This window comes from Gorilla gorilla, chromosome 1 (genome assembly GCF_029281585.2).
Source record: "Gorilla gorilla gorilla isolate KB3781 chromosome 1, NHGRI_mGorGor1-v2.1_pri, whole genome shotgun sequence".
Classification (NCBI taxonomy): Eukaryota; Metazoa; Chordata; class Mammalia; order Primates; family Hominidae; genus Gorilla; species Gorilla gorilla.
Window position 1 is genome coordinate 120,315,555 of NC_073224.2, and position 15,578 is coordinate 120,331,132.

General features: G+C 38.8%; 1 protein-coding gene and 1 long non-coding RNA gene across 2 annotated transcripts; one reads left to right on the plus strand and one right to left on the minus strand.

The window, feature by feature from the left end:
- Positions 1-529: 529 nt before the first annotated feature.
- LOC109029190 (serine palmitoyltransferase small subunit A) lies at positions 530-886 on the plus strand. Its single transcript, XM_019039050.3, is given in 2 exon segments — positions 530-813; positions 816-886. Coding segments are annotated over 2 exon segments (225 nt in total). The 5' UTR covers positions 530-659.
- Positions 887-3,116: 2,230 nt separating this feature from the next.
- Positions 3,117-14,453, minus strand: LOC109025695 (uncharacterized). Its single transcript, XR_008669794.2, has 3 exons — positions 9,024-14,453; positions 8,282-8,363; positions 3,117-7,247 (listed from the first exon to the last, which is right to left on the minus strand). It is a non-coding gene; the product is annotated as an uncharacterized lncRNA (long non-coding RNA).
- Between the last annotated feature and the right edge of the window lie 1,125 nt (positions 14,454-15,578).

A 15,578-nucleotide genomic window follows, 5' to 3' on the forward strand; every position in this document is an offset into this window, starting at 1 on the left:
AGATAGAGTAAGCTATGATTTTGCCACTGCTCTCCAGCCTGGGCAACAGAATGAGACCCTGTCTCTAAAAAATATTTTTTAAAAAAAGTATCATTTCCAGCCGGGCACAGTGGTTCATGCCTCTAACCCCAGCACTTTGGGAGGCCGAGGGGGATGGATCATGAGGTCAGGAGTTTGAGACCAGCCTGACCAACATGGTGAAACCTCATCTCTACTAACAATACAAAAATTAGCTGAGCGTGGTGCCGTGCCTGCAATTCCAGCTACTCAGGAGGATCGCTTGAACTTGGGAGGCAGAGGTTGCAGTGAGCCGAGATTGCGCCATTGCACTCCAGCCTGGGTGACAGAGTGAGACTCCGTCTCAAAAAAAAAAAAAAAAACATTCAAAATTAGTAAATCATTAAGAGGAAGAGATAAATTGCCAATAGAAATAATAAATAGGCTTTTATATTATTTAATGATCTAATCAATAAAAAAGAATGAGTTATATGAATATATTTTTAAAATATTTAAATTTATAATTAGACAGGAATGTTTATATTGACAAAGATAATATAAACCATAATACACCATTAGAAGGAGGACATAGATCACAAATTAGTTAATAGCGAATGCCATCAATTCAAAGCATATTTAAGATTAGTCATTGAGAGACTGAAATGCCACCTCATCGCAGGAGGCGCCTGGCAGGGATGGAGCTGGTGCGGGCCTGGAAGTAGATGTCCTGGTTCTACTACCAACACCTGCTGGTCACAATGCTGTACATGCTGGAGCCCGAGGAGCAGAGGGTGTTCAATTCCACGCTGGTTTCCATTGATACGCAGGATACATCTTCATGACCCAGCACATCATGGCGATATTGCACCACTTTGAAATTGTACAATAACCAAGATTAGAGGTTCCTTGGGGAAGACCCACCCTACGAAGTTGGAATGACACCATCAGATGTGATAAGAAACTCTTCTAAATGTCAACCTAACCAACCTAAAACTCATGAGTAGAACAGGAAAATCACCGACTCATGTGTTGTGTTCTATATTTTTCATTTTAAAAGAAGCTCTTGCATAGTAGCTTTTGTCTATTTTAACATTGCAGCCATTTGTACTTTGATATCACTATTTTCTTTTCTTTTTTTTTTTTTTTTTGAGATGGAGTTTCACTCTTGTTACGCAGGCTGGAGTGCAATGGTGCAATCTCGGCTCACTGCAACCTCTGCCTCCCAGGTTCAAGCAATTCTCCTGCCTCAGCCTCCCTAGTAGCTGGGATTACAGGCATGTGCCACCACGCCCAACTAATTTTGTATTTTTAGTAAAGATGGGGTTTCTCCATGTTGGTCAGGCTGGTATCAAACTCCCGAACTCAGGTGATCCTCCGGCCTCAGCCTCCCGAAGTGCTGGGATTACAGGCGTGAGCCACCGTGCCCGGGTGACATCACTATTTTCTTAACCTTTGTGACTGTTTCAATATTACCCCCATGAAAGCTTTTCTTTATGTACCTTTGAGTACATTATAATTGTCTTATATTTTAAAGTCATTAGTTGGGCTTTACTATTCTTGCTATTGTATGACATATACATCTGCCTGGATATATTTTTACTCTTGACCAAAGTTTTATAAGAACAATATAAGATTTAGGGTAGGGGCATGGGGAGGAAGGATATTTTATTAAGAACTACTTGAAAGAACTACTTGCTGGGCGCGGTGGCTCACACCTGTAATCCCAGCACTTTGGGAGGCTGAGGCGGGCGGATCACAAGGTTAGGAGATCGAGGCCATCCTGGCTAACACGGTGAAACCCTGTCTCTCCTAAAAATACAAAAAAATTAACTGGGTGTGGTGGCGGGCACCCGTAGTCCCAGCTACTTGGGAGGCTGAGGCAGAAGAATGGGTGTGAACCCAGGAGGCGGAGCTTGCAGTGAGCCGAGATCACATCACTGCACTCCAGCCTGGGTGACAGGGTGAGACTGTCTCAAAAAAAAAAAAAAAAAAGAACTACATATATCAAAATATATTTTATTAAGAGCTACTTATCTGTAAGCTTGAACTCACAAGTATAGTTTTAGCTATCTAGACTCTAACAGCTTTTGCTTTAAAACTATTAAAGCATTTGTGGTTTTTTTGTTTTGTTTTTGTTTTTTTCTTTTTTGAGACCAGAGTCTTGCTCTGTTGCTCAGGCTGGATCTTGGCTCACTGCAACCTCCACCTCCCGGGTTCAAGTGATTCTCCTGCCTCAACCTCCCAAGTAGCTGGGATTACAGGCACCCGCAACCACACTTGGCTAATTTTTGTATTTTTAGTAGAGACGGGGTTTCACCATGTTGGTCAGGCTGGTCTCGAACTCCTGACCTCGTGATCTGCCCGCCTCAGCCTCCCAAAGTGCTGGGATTACAGGCATGAGCCACCGCACCTCGCCGGGTAATGATTCTTGAGACAAGAGGTGGTTAAGTAGCATTATTATGTAATGTTTATATACCATGGAGTTTTTACAAGAAGATAAATCTATTTCCTCTGAGGGCCACTATTAACAATGTACTTCCTTAAATTTAGTTAACTGATCGTAATACGTGCTGCATTTGCACATTGCATTAAGTTATGATGAGATTAATTGTTAAAAATTATAGCAAAAAGAAGTGTAAACTTGGCTAAAATCCTTTCATTCTTTGTATTTTTTTAAAGATTTTTATTCCTTAAATGCAAAATGACTACCTAATTTTTTGATGTAAATTCATTAAATTCAAAGAGAAAAAAAGATTAGTCATTGAACAGTAACAACAACGAAAACAAATTAGAGATACTCTGAAATCTTAGAGTTCACATATGACAAAAATTTGATGGAAATTTCCTAAAACTGACTGTAATCCCAAGCATTTCTGTGATAGTACAAATAACGAGTTATGAAGCTCCCAGAAACTTTTCCAAATTCTTAATGAAAAACAAATTTGATCAACCATGCTACTGGAAAGACTAATCTATACATACCCTCTTGATAGAAAATACTACAAAAATCTTTGTTATATGAAGTCGTGACCCAAGAATATACAGAGCCAAAAAATGAAGGCATAATTATATAGGGGTTTCAGGGCAATTAAGTGCCATATATATATATATATATATATATATATATATATATAAAACAAATATATATATAAAATAAATATATATATATTTTTAATTTTGTGATTCTTGTGGCAGTTAAATATTTTTAAAATGTGTAACTGATAGCAATTTCTTTTCTCACTTTAAATCAACACTCAAACCTAATTTTGTATAAATATTCTTGTCTTCTTTTTCTTTTAAAAAGCCTCTAAAATTATGTAAGCTTCAGACCCCAAAAGGAGTAACTTATCAAGAGGAAAAGATCCTAGATTCACTTCTGCTTCTACTTATTCTACTTCTGGATTTATTAAACCATTACTCAGATTTTAAAACACACCACACACAAAGAAAAGTTTCTAAAATAAATGAGCTAACATGGATTTTTTTCATATTCTCCATCTTCTTGATAGCCCAGAGATCCTGATACTCTTTGGACTTTGGTAGTGGAACGGTAGATGTGTGTTGAGAATGGAAGGGAGTTAGGGATAGGGTTCTAGAATTCAGATGCCCTCTTAGGGTTTGAAATGTGGGGGGAAAAAAAAGAGAATCACTGCTTATCTCAGTCTGTTCAGGTAGCTGTAACAAAATACCATACCTGGGTGACTTACAAGTAATATAAATGTTATTTCTCACATTTCTGGAGTCTGGGAAGCCCAAGATCAAGGTGCTAGCAGATTTGGTGTCTGGTAAGGGCTAACTTCCTTGTTCAAAAATGGTGCCTTCTTGCTGTGTCCTCACATAGTGGAAGAGGTGAGGGAAATTTGGGGGGCAGCTCTCATAAGGACACTGATCATTCACAATGGCCTGCCTTCACGAGACTCAGTCACCTCCCAAGGGCCCCCAGTTCCTAACAGCATCACCTATGGCGGTGAGGATTTCAACATATACATTTTAGGAGGATACAAACATTCAGATGATAGGCCAGAGCACTGACCTAGGCAATGGCATCTACAGAAAAGAGAAAAATAATTTACTTTTGACTTGAGGTGTCTTGGGTTTAAATCCCAGTCCCACCACTTAATCATTTGTGACTCTGAGCCCCGTGAGCTTTGATTTCTGCACTTGTAAAAATAGGCAGAATATTAAATACCTTTAGAGTTTTCATGAAAACTAAATGCTACCTCTGAAGTTAAATGAAATCGTAAGAATGAAATAAATAGGGCTGTTTTAAAGAGTAAATGTGCTCAGTAATTGGTGTTCTGTAAATGTTAACTTCGTTCTGAAATATATAGAGCAGGATGTCAACTTATGGAAAGAATGTAAATATTTTTTGGTTATAAATGCCAATGAACTTTTCTTACAATGCCAATGGATCTATACATACTATACGTATTTAAGCTTTTTGCCTTATCTTAAAGCTAATAGCAAATAGTGCAATGATGTATATGGGCAATTTACAAAAGAAGAAACAAGAATATCTGGTAACATAGCAAGAATTTTTTTAACATTTTCTTGGTCATCAAACACAATATAAACAATGAGATACCATTTTGTTTCTCACACTGGCAAAGATTAAGAAGAATGAAAATGCCCACTAGCTGGTGGTAAGGCAGGAAGGGGAAGGGTACACTCATGACATTGGATAGTTGGAGTTCAAATTGGTACAGCTGTTTTGGAGATCAATTTAAAAGTAGGCCCCCTCTCCAAAAACAAAATAAAACTTTAAAAATGTTTACTCTGCATTTAAAGCTAAAAGTATGCCTTACTCTATGATTTAGTTATGCCTCTCCTAGTTTATATTTTTTGAAGTATAAATATGTCTTCCAAAAGACATGTATAAGAATATACATAACAGCTTTATTCAGAATAGCCTAAATGTCTATCAGAAAAAAATAAATCAATAAATTGTAGTTTTTTTTAAAAGGATACTATGAAGCAATAAAAAGAATGAATTACTGCTATACTCCACAGCATGGATGAATCTCGCAGACATTATGTTGAGTGAAGGAAGCCAGAAACCAAAGAATACACACTCTATGATTCCATTTATATGAAGTTCAAGAACGGGATAGCTATTGACTGGGAAGAGGCATGAAGAGCATTCTGGAAAATGTTTAATCCATTGATCTGGGTGGTGGTTATACCCATTGTCTATACACATGTAGAATTCAACTCTCAGTACACTTGAGATTTATTCACTTTGTTGTATATATGCTATACCTCAATTTAGAAGTTTTGAGAAAACATACACTTTGATTTAGCAAGTATGTTTTCATTCTAAAGAAAAAAGTCAGAGGAGTACAAAAAAGGTTTACATACAAGAATGATCACCATAGCATTATTTATAGTAGCAAAAATCTGAAAATACAATCCAATAATAAGGAAGTAGTTAAATAAAATTATGATACATCAGATAGTAGAATGCTATAATCATCAAATCAGATAAAATAGAAGAGTCAAAAATATGGAAAGTTTTTCATAATATAATGTTCCAAAAAAAAGTAGGTTAACCAAACAGTATTTAAGATTTAATACTATATTTGCTTAAAATATACCTGTCTGTCTCCCTCTCTCTCTCTCTATATATATATATGTATATTACATAATCCACATGCTTATCACACATATCTCTGACTAATGGGATTGTAGATAATTTTCCCTTTCTTTCTCTTGTTTTAAGCAGTTTTCTATATTGGACATGTCCTGTTTTGTAATCTGCAAAAATCTGAAATAAAATGTAAAAGGGAAAAATGCTAGGTGTGGTAGTGCATGCCTATAGTCCCAGCTACTAGGGAGGCTGAGGCAGAAGGATCAATTGACCCCAGGAGTTTGAGACCAGCCTGACTGATGTAGCAAGACACCATCTCAAAAAATAAAAAATGAAAATAAATAAATAAAAAGGAGGAGAAGGCCAGGTGCGGTGGCTCATGCCTGTAATCTCAGCACTTTGGGAGGCCAAGGTGGGTGGATCATCTGAGGTTGGGAGTTTGAGACCAGCCTGGGCAACATGGTGAAACCCTGTCTCTACTAAAAATACAAAAATTAGCCAGATGTGGTGGTGCACACCTGTAATCTCAACTACTCCAGAGGCTGAGGCAGGAGAATCACCTGAACCCAGGAGGCGAAGGTTGCAGTAAGCTGAGTTTGCACTACTGCACTCCAGCCTGGGTGACAGAGTGAAACTCCATCTCAAAAAAAAGGTAGGGGAGGGGATTGGAAAAGAAAGAACAAGAGTGAGCAAATCAACTCTCTATATAAGTAAGCTGTTCTGAACATTTACATATTGCATTCTGGGTATGCCCTTGATGAAGGTAGTTAACCTCTCTAAGCCTCAGGTCCTCTCCGTAAAATGGGAATAATTATTGCACCTAACTTATGTTATTGTTATCTGGATTAAATATTCTGTATGTAGTGCTTAGCAGTGTCTGACATTTCATAAACACTTCATAAATATTAGCCATTACATTACTCTGGGACACTGGCTAAGACTCCTAGGTTACCAGAATTGACTTAACTGCTCTTGTCTTCTTTTCACCTTAGGTATCTACTGACCTGGTTATCGCTTCTTCCTTTAAGGAGTATTAGAACACTGCTGGGGATGGGCTGACAAACATACCAGGTATTGATGCATACAGTTCCCTGAAAGATCTCATCTGATTAGGGACATTCATTCTGAGAACCAGGTCTCAGAATTCTCTTTTGGATGCATCAAAGTCCAACCGATTCTGAGAGCCAACTTGGTGCGTATCCCTCAGAGAAGCCTTGGGGCCCGGGTTCCACACCATTCTGTATAAAAGTGGAAAGTTAGGAGATAGCTGATTCGCTTTCTCTGTAGAATTATCTTCCCACAACTCACTATAGAGGTCTATCACACAGTGGGTTTTAGTTTCTTTTTTTCCATTGCTTTCCTTGTTTTCTATTTTCATTCTTTTCTAAAATTTTCATTTCCATAGCTGCTTCTGGGCTCTCTTCTCCCTGCGCCAACCCACCCCCACCTCCTCCCCTTTCTCCCTCCTTCCTTCCCTTTCTCGCTCTTCCTCTTCGTCTCTCTTGAGACAGGTCTAGTGGCCTGGTTGCCATCTGCTGCCTTTTTTTTTTTATAAGGTTGAGATCAGATGGCATCTAATCGATCGTCATGGTCTCCATGGTTACCAGGGTGACAGAGTACTTGGGAGAGACACATTCTCGAGCCTGGGGCTGTCAGACCATTCCTGAGAGGGGAAAGAAAATAAAACCTCTTCCATCATATTTACACCTTTACATCTTTCTCAAATGCAGCAAAACACAGACACTGTTTATGTTTTACATAGTGACCTAGTGGCTTGAGGCCAGGGAATGCAGAGTGGCTTTTTTCTATTTAAAAAAATGCACAAGGACAGAAGTAAAGGGTTTTTTGTTTTTTTGTTTTTTAGCCTCAGAACCATCCCTTCCCCTCCCTGCTCCATACAGACCATCCCTTTTATCATTTTTTTTTCTTTTCCCTTTAAATGTTTGGAAATTAATTCAGTAATTCTACTGAGTTGTTATTCTTCCAATAAATCATGGTAGTTCTAAAAGTGACAATTGACAGCTATTTGCTTTAGGGAAAGAAATAACCTTCATAAAATTACCAACACTTTCACTTTTGATTAGAATCAGTGTTAATGTTAATGTTAGTTGTTCTTTGGCCAAGCATTTGTAATATAGGAAGCCATTTTTCCCACAAAGAGCAGCTTCATATGATAAAATGTAAACAAAATGACCCTTACTGTTAATGCAAAAAGTGCTTAGGCATGACTGTGGTCTGTAATGCTTTAATGCCTAGGGGCTGGCCAATCTGGCAGAAATACATCCAGGCCTTACTCTAATAGAATATGATGGCGTTGACAGCCCAGATCTGGTGGAAAGAGACATGAGGAAGATCTTGGTAATAAGGATATATAGCTAATGGGAAAAGGACTAGATTTCTGGAGTAACTCAGAAATAAGAAAACAACCAATTATCATACCATTAAATAATGTTAAAATTACATAAGGAATACCATCCTTGGCATATTAAAACACCTTTAATATTAGGCACAGATGACTTGGGCTATAAGCTGCTTTACTTCCTTTTCTGGTAATATGTTATGCTTCATAACACTTACTAGAAATTCTCCCCTTTTTTTGTGTTTGTCAGAGAAAACCGAACTTAAAATTATAGCACAGGTACAAGGCCTATCTATAGGTGATTTTTTTTCATTTAAAGAAAAAATATAATGCCAAACCATGAGCAGTGCTTGCTTGCTTCCTTCCTTCTTTTGTCTCTGACTTCCCTTCAGACCTCCTGCATCTTCTTCTGTACAGTTCCTAGTAAGATTCAGATATATTCATTTGCAGTGCCTTTGGCTGTTAAGCAAATAGCACTCTGATATTTGAAATAGAAATGATGCCATCAATTGGAGGAGAGACTTTAATATAAAGGGAAAATAATGTATCATGAACAAAAACCTTCTTATTCATTTTGGACCTTTGCATCTTAGCTAATGCTTGCCTCTCTTTCCCTCTCTGCAATTCCTCCTATTCTCTCCCTCTTTACTGGTGAGTTCAATCATTGAATGGCTGGGGGAACTGCTTTTATTTAATTCTTACCTCCCCAGAAAAGCTTTCCCCAAATTCCCCATCACAGACTTCTGAACTCCTAGTGTTCTTTTGGTCTGTGCTTCTCATTCAGGACTTAGCTGTGTTGCCTTTCACCCCAGCTTATGTATTTGTCATGTTTATCTGTTGCCTCTTATTTACATTGTAAGCTCCAGAAAAGAGAGACCATTTCCTCTGCTTCTGGGCTTCTCCCTTACTTTGTACCCAGTTAGCTCTTACTAAATGTTTGATAAAGATAATAGCAGCCTGTTGTGCCTACAGGGCAAGCAATAGCTGTTTTTTCTTTTAAGACCAGGAACCAAATTTGATTTTTAGCATTTCTTCAACTGCAGGGATTTTACTTTGTGTCAGCCAAGAGGCTTTCCTTACCTCCTTGTCTTCAATACTCTTGTGCACAAGCATGCTTCTCAGAGAAGGTGGATTCTACCTTGGAAGGAAATGAGTCGTTTCCTCCCATCAGGACAACTGCCACAGCATGGTGTCAACTCACTCTTGCCTTTCGTAAATTGAGTTTGTCAGTGCTCAGCGACACAGCTGAGTGAAATGTTGTGTGATGCGGGCTGTCTCCTGGGAGAGAGAAACTGGCATAAACCACATCCTAATGGGATCCAGAAACAAAGAAGCGTGAATGAAGTGTTAATTGCATTCATAAAGACATTAACAAAGGAATTAAAATGGCAGAAGCTTCAGTCCCCCACTCAAGATTCACAGAAAAATATGTTATCCAAAGAATGTTTCAACAATAATCATCAAAGTTTATTGCTTGCCCATTGGGGAAATAACTCTTGATACATATTAACTTTTCAAAGAACATTTTGGGTCCATTATTTTGAGTATATTAACTAACAGACAGTTTATTCCACCCTACCTCCAGTTCTTTGCTTGCTTTTGTATGATTTAAGTTTCAAAAAAATCCAGAGGCATTTTCAGTGCTGCTTCATTAACCATAAGGATGTCTGTTAACAGTTTGAACCTAATCAATCCTACAGTTCTTATTAGAGTGAAATGCTCATTATCTGGGAGAATTTTTGCTTTTTGAAATAAAATTACAAGACTGGGGGTTTATTTTACAGTCCCTCTTGAATATTCCTGAGATGATCTGCAATGTGGGCAACCCGGGGCTCCCTCCCCAGCCCTGTGGCAGAGCCCCCAGCTGCTGACAGCGGGGCTAAGCTGGCAAAAGGTCAGGAGGCTGCATTTCACTGAAGATGGATCGCACAGATGAATATTGCGCTTGCTTAATGAAGTCAAGGCCATGGATTTGGGGCCTTTTATGGTTCTTCTTGTTTCACTCAATTTCACCTTCATAGACCACGCCACTAATCCCAGCCAATCATTTTGTAGATATGTGCAACTGGTGACTAAGGGACTAGATAAAAGTAAATGAATCTAAAAAACAGTGACCAGAAATCAGAAATCTCTGTGCCTATAACAAACTCAGAATTAAAAAAAAAAAAAGCATGCAGAGTGAGTGTTTCATGATCCTTGCAGAAACTCTGTGAGATATATGGAGCCGACATTCCTACCTTCATTCTGCAGGTAAGAAAGCTAAAACTCAAAGACATTAAGTAAAGTCTCAGGATTAAAATTCAGATTTTTTTAATCATCTGACTGCTCTTTCTACTGTAGTCATCTAACCCTCCCAGGATCTCATTTAATTCTCACAAGAATCCTATGAAGTAAGACAGGCTGTATAAACAAGTGGGTTGATTTTTCCGGGAACCATTTTTTTTTTTTTTTTTTTTTTGACATGGAGTCTCGCTCTGTCGCCCAGGCTGGAGTGCAGTGGTGCAATCTCAGCTCACTGCAACCTCTGCCTCCCAGGTTCAAGCGATTCTCCTGCCTCAGCCTCCCGAGTAGCTGGGACTACAGGCACATGCCACTATGCCCAGCTAATTTTTGTATTTTTAGTAGAGATGGGGTTTCACCATGTTGACCAGGACAGTCTTGATCTCTTGACCTCGTGATTTGCCCACCTTGGCCTCCCAAAGTGCTAGGATTACAGGCATGAGCCACCATGCCCAGCCTCCAGGAGCCATATTAATGCCACCAGAGGAGCAGGTGCTCTCAAGCCTCTCCTTAGAATTTGGCTGAACCCCCGGTTATCTAAAACGCTACGTTTTTCAGTCTTGTCTAAATCAATCATATTCATGGATGTGGCATCAACTCAATGGTGCAGGTTTAAAAGCGATGAAATTCTAGTTAGTTGTATGTATCTGGGCTGATCAACACAGATCGGTGAGTGGAAGGGGGCTCAGAAGTGCACATTCAGCATCTCAGAAAAGCTCCCCCATAGTTATTAGAATCAGACCAATTGAGTCTCTGGTTGCTTCTAATTCTGGTGCAAACATTGGGAACATTTCCTCCCAGACATGAACTATACATAAAATTCAGGTTATATGCTGTTTTGTATTACTTGTGCTTAGTATCATACATGTTACCATACTCTTAAGAGGTGATTATTTCTTATTAGAACACATCATTTAGAGTACTTGATTTCAGAATTTTCAAATAATAGCAAATTTACCTCCAGTGTAGCCATGCCACCAAGTTGTTCAGAAGTCTGATTCAAACAGCATTTTGACTTATCTAGAGAGTTTATTCATATTATTTGCATTTACTTTATGTTTTTATAATTTTGTGTCCTAATTAGAAGGTCCTATTATGTGCTCTTAAGATGGAAGACTAATTTAATCTTTTTTTTTTTTTTTTTTTTGAGATGGAGTCTTGCCCTGTTGGCCAGGCTGGAGTGCAGTGGCATGATCTCGGCTCACTGCAAGCTCCGCCTCCTGGGTTCACACCGTTCTCCTGCCTCAGCCTCCTGAGTAGCTGGGACTACAGGCACCTGCCACCATGCCTGGCTAATTTTTTTGTATTTTTAGTAGAAACGGGGTTTCACTGTGTTAGCCAGGATGGTCTCGATCTCCTGACCTAGTGATCCGCCTGCCTCGGCCTCCCAAAGTGCTGGGATTACAGGCTTGAGCCACTGCGCCTGGCCTTCAACTAATTTAATCTTACCTATCTATGGCTAGGTGTGGGATGCAAGATGTATAATAAATGGAAAAAAAATCAAAGTGAGCAGTTGGCCAGTTATATATTCAATCTAGACAATTAAGGTTAAAGCCTTACTTTTTCATCAATAGCAGAAGGGTTGAAATTTCATTCATTATATTTATGTCAAAATTAAGAGAATTAGTTCATGCACCTAAGTCAGAATTGTGTCATTATCATAGGGTGGTTATATTCCATTTCCATTTATAAAATCGAAATGGATGAAGTTATTTTCTAGGGCTGCACTGTCCATTATGGTAAGCTCCTAGACATATGTGGCTATTTAAATTAAAATTATGTAATCAAAATGAAATAAAATTAAAAATCCATTTCTAGATTTTAAATCCTCAATAGCCATGTGGTTAGTGGCTATTGTATTGGACCATGGAGATTTATAGAATATTTTTGTCACTGCAAAATGTTCTATTGAACAGTGCTGTTCTAAAGCAAACAATTGGAATTCACACATACCACAGAAATACATTCTATATCCAATCATATAGTTGTTTGTAAAACACCATATACAGCTTAGTGACAGTGACTTGGAGCGCCATCCTGCTGGGGCTTGGGCATCAAGGAAGGATGGTCTGCAGACTTCTCTCTGAGTGTGGACTGGCCCTGTGTGTCATGGGAGAGGATGATGAGCCAAATCTCTGGAGAAAGGGCAGGTGCAGATGAGCCATTTCCATTTTCCACTCCTGCAGCTCCCACAACCTCGAGTCCAGACCTGCCGCCAAGACGTGCTTGTACAGAAGCCCAAACCAAAGCACATTTTGGATTAATTTTCTGGCCATAATTTCTTTGCAAAATCTATCTTGTGCCTTTGATTAAGGACTTTCTTTCATTTTTGCCATGAATTTCAATGAATCTGAACCTAACAGTATTTTCCACCAACCAGGACATTTAGCACAGGTATTGACCAAAAGAAATAAGGCTTCAGACAAGCAAGAATCATAACAGAAACAGAAAAATATAGTCCAGAGCTCCCCGCTGAACACTTTAAGTGAATGTCATTGTCTCATTCTCATTGACAGTCAGCAAGTAAACATATCCACAGACTAAAGTAGGGTCTCTCCCTACTCTGGGAAAGGTGGGACCATTCTTCGATATTTGTCATATAAGCCACTTTAAACTTGTAAAAACTGAAAAGTAATAAATCACCAATCATCTTCTGTTCTCTGATGTTATCTCACTAGGACTCTGCTATATTAAGAAAGAGATTGAGGCAGAATGTTTTCACAAGATTGCTCAAAGTCATTTGCAGCAAGCACATGAGATATACAACTCTCATTGCTTTTATCACATAATTCTTCAAAGCGGCCTTATTGGGCACGTGTTTTATTTTCTTGGTAGACTGTAAATCCCTTGAAACTGCTAATTATACATATTTGCATCCCAAAGTATCTTATACAGCGGGAGATGCTCTGTACCTTGGTTCAACCTTATCAATATTCATTGAACAAGTGAATGAATGAATGCATAAAGGAGATCCCTGGTAACAAATTTGTCTAGCCTAATTGTGGTAAGTTTTGGCTGATAGGTATAGAAGAGTGGCGGGGGTGGGGAGAGGTGCAAAATTTGAGAAGAAACATAGATTGTGAGCTCATTGAAAAGGTATCATTTCAAAGTTTCCTTTGAATCTCCATAGGGATATGATGAAAGAGAAAATATTTTTAAGGGCAACTGTGAATTTCAATTACTGGAGCAGAGGATCAGAGAAGAGTTGCATCCAATCTATTGTCTTTCACAAGAATTTCTTTGCTGACATTCTGCCTGGAAGTAGGAAACGTAAAAATATTGTATTAATTTGTAGTGTATAATTTTGTATTAATAGCCAAGTGGCACGATAATGGAATCAATTGACATTGCAAATAGGATGAAAATAGAATGAACATAACTGAACTGAAGCCTATATACTTTTTCACAAATTTGAATGAAAATGAATCCCAAAACTAAAGTGACCACTTTGTAATCTGTCCTCATACTCAGATCACCGCTGATAAGTCAGCACTCAACCCAATCTTCAATATTTCCAAGTAAAGAGAACCATAGGGGTATGTTAAAGGCCATAAAAGGGAGTTTAAGCAAATATTTCTAACCTCTTTTGTGCTTTAACAATGCCAGTCACCAACTTAAGCAAGTTTTTTGATGTAACTTTCTAGGTCATGTATCTTTAAATCACCATGACTCATATTTGTCTCTGTTCCAACTGTTTTCTGGTGTCTCTCTTGCTGAAATGGTTTCAATTAGAGCCTGGAAAGGGTTGATACAGAACTCTTGCCCAGTGCTTGCCAACATGGGAATTGGTTTTAAACATTGCTGTTTTTCGTCCAGAAAAAAATTCCCGCTTCCCGCCCTTGAGTTAGAAGAGATTATTCTCAGACAGGCGTTTAGCTGATTTTTAATGTCAAAGAAACTTAATTTGCAAACTCGTTAGAAACTCTTTAGTAAAAGCCGCCTAGTAAAACAGATGATTAATATTGGTAAGCTCCTCATTTGCATATTAATTAGTCTCCGTACTCAACTAATTAAAACTGCACTGCCTGTTTGCGGACTTTCTTCTATACTGCAGCCTTGTTTCTATGTATAAGCTTGTATTTTAACTAAAATAAGGGTTAGTGATTATGACTGTACTTTTCTTAACATACCGATTTTTCCATCTGTGATACTTAGGACTCCTCAAGGTCCTAGAACCATCTTGAAACTACCTTTGCACAAATTATAACAGTGAGAAAACTGTGACATAGGAAAATTATGACAGCAAAAGAAATCTGTCTCAACCTACTCCATCTTGTTTTTAACCTCCAAGCTGTCCTTGTTCATTCCAGGGCGCAGGCCTGGCTAACTATAAAAGGAATTTCGTTTATAGTTTAACTTTGAAACAAAGATGATAATAGTCCCTTCCCAAACCAAACCCCCTTTTTGCCTGGGAACCAGACCACCTTTGTAAAACTAACAAATTAGCCACAAGATTAGAAATTATGGCTCAGGAGTCATGCAGCCAGAGGCCACAAGATTCTAAACTTCCTGATATGGTTTGTATCTGTGTTCCCACCCAAATCTCCTGTCAAATTGTAATCCGCAGTGTTGGAGGTGAAGCTTGGTGGAAGGTGATTGGATCATGGGGGTGGACATCTCATGAATGATTTAGCACGATCTCCTTGGTGCTGTTCTTATGATGGTGAGTCTCATGAGATGCGGTTGTTTAAAAGTGTGTGTTACATCCCCCTATCCCTACCCTTACCCCCTACTCTCTCTTCCTCCTGCTTCTGCCATATTAGATGCCTGGTCCCCTTTTGCCTTCAGCCATGATTGTGAGCTTTCTGAGGCCTCCCCAAAAGCAGAAGCCACAATGCTTCCTGTACAGCCTGCAGAACCATGGGCCAATCAAACCTCTTTTCTTTATAAATTACCCATTCTCAGGTTTTTCTTTAGAGCAATGCAAGAACGACTAATATACTCCCCAATTGCTCCTATAAATAACATCGCTATTGTAAAACCTAAGATTGGTGTTTGAGATATTTTTCAGACCCTGCATTCTGATGAACCAACTGGCACCACCCAGACTGGTAAACTGGCCCAACTTGTTCTGCCATCCCACCCAGAAACTGAAGACAGCAAGAAGAACCTGCTTCAACCCCCTATGATTTCAGCCCCAACCCAACCAAAGCATTCCCCCACTCCCTAGCCCCATGACCCCCAAATTACGCTTAAAAAACCCTAGTCTTCAAATTTTTGGGGAGACCGATTTAAGTAATAAAACTCTGGTCTTCTGTTTAGCCAGCTCTGCATTTATTAAACTATTTCTCTATTGTAATAATGCTGTCTCAGTAAATTGGCTCTGTCTGTGCAAGTGCAACAGGCAAGAACAAC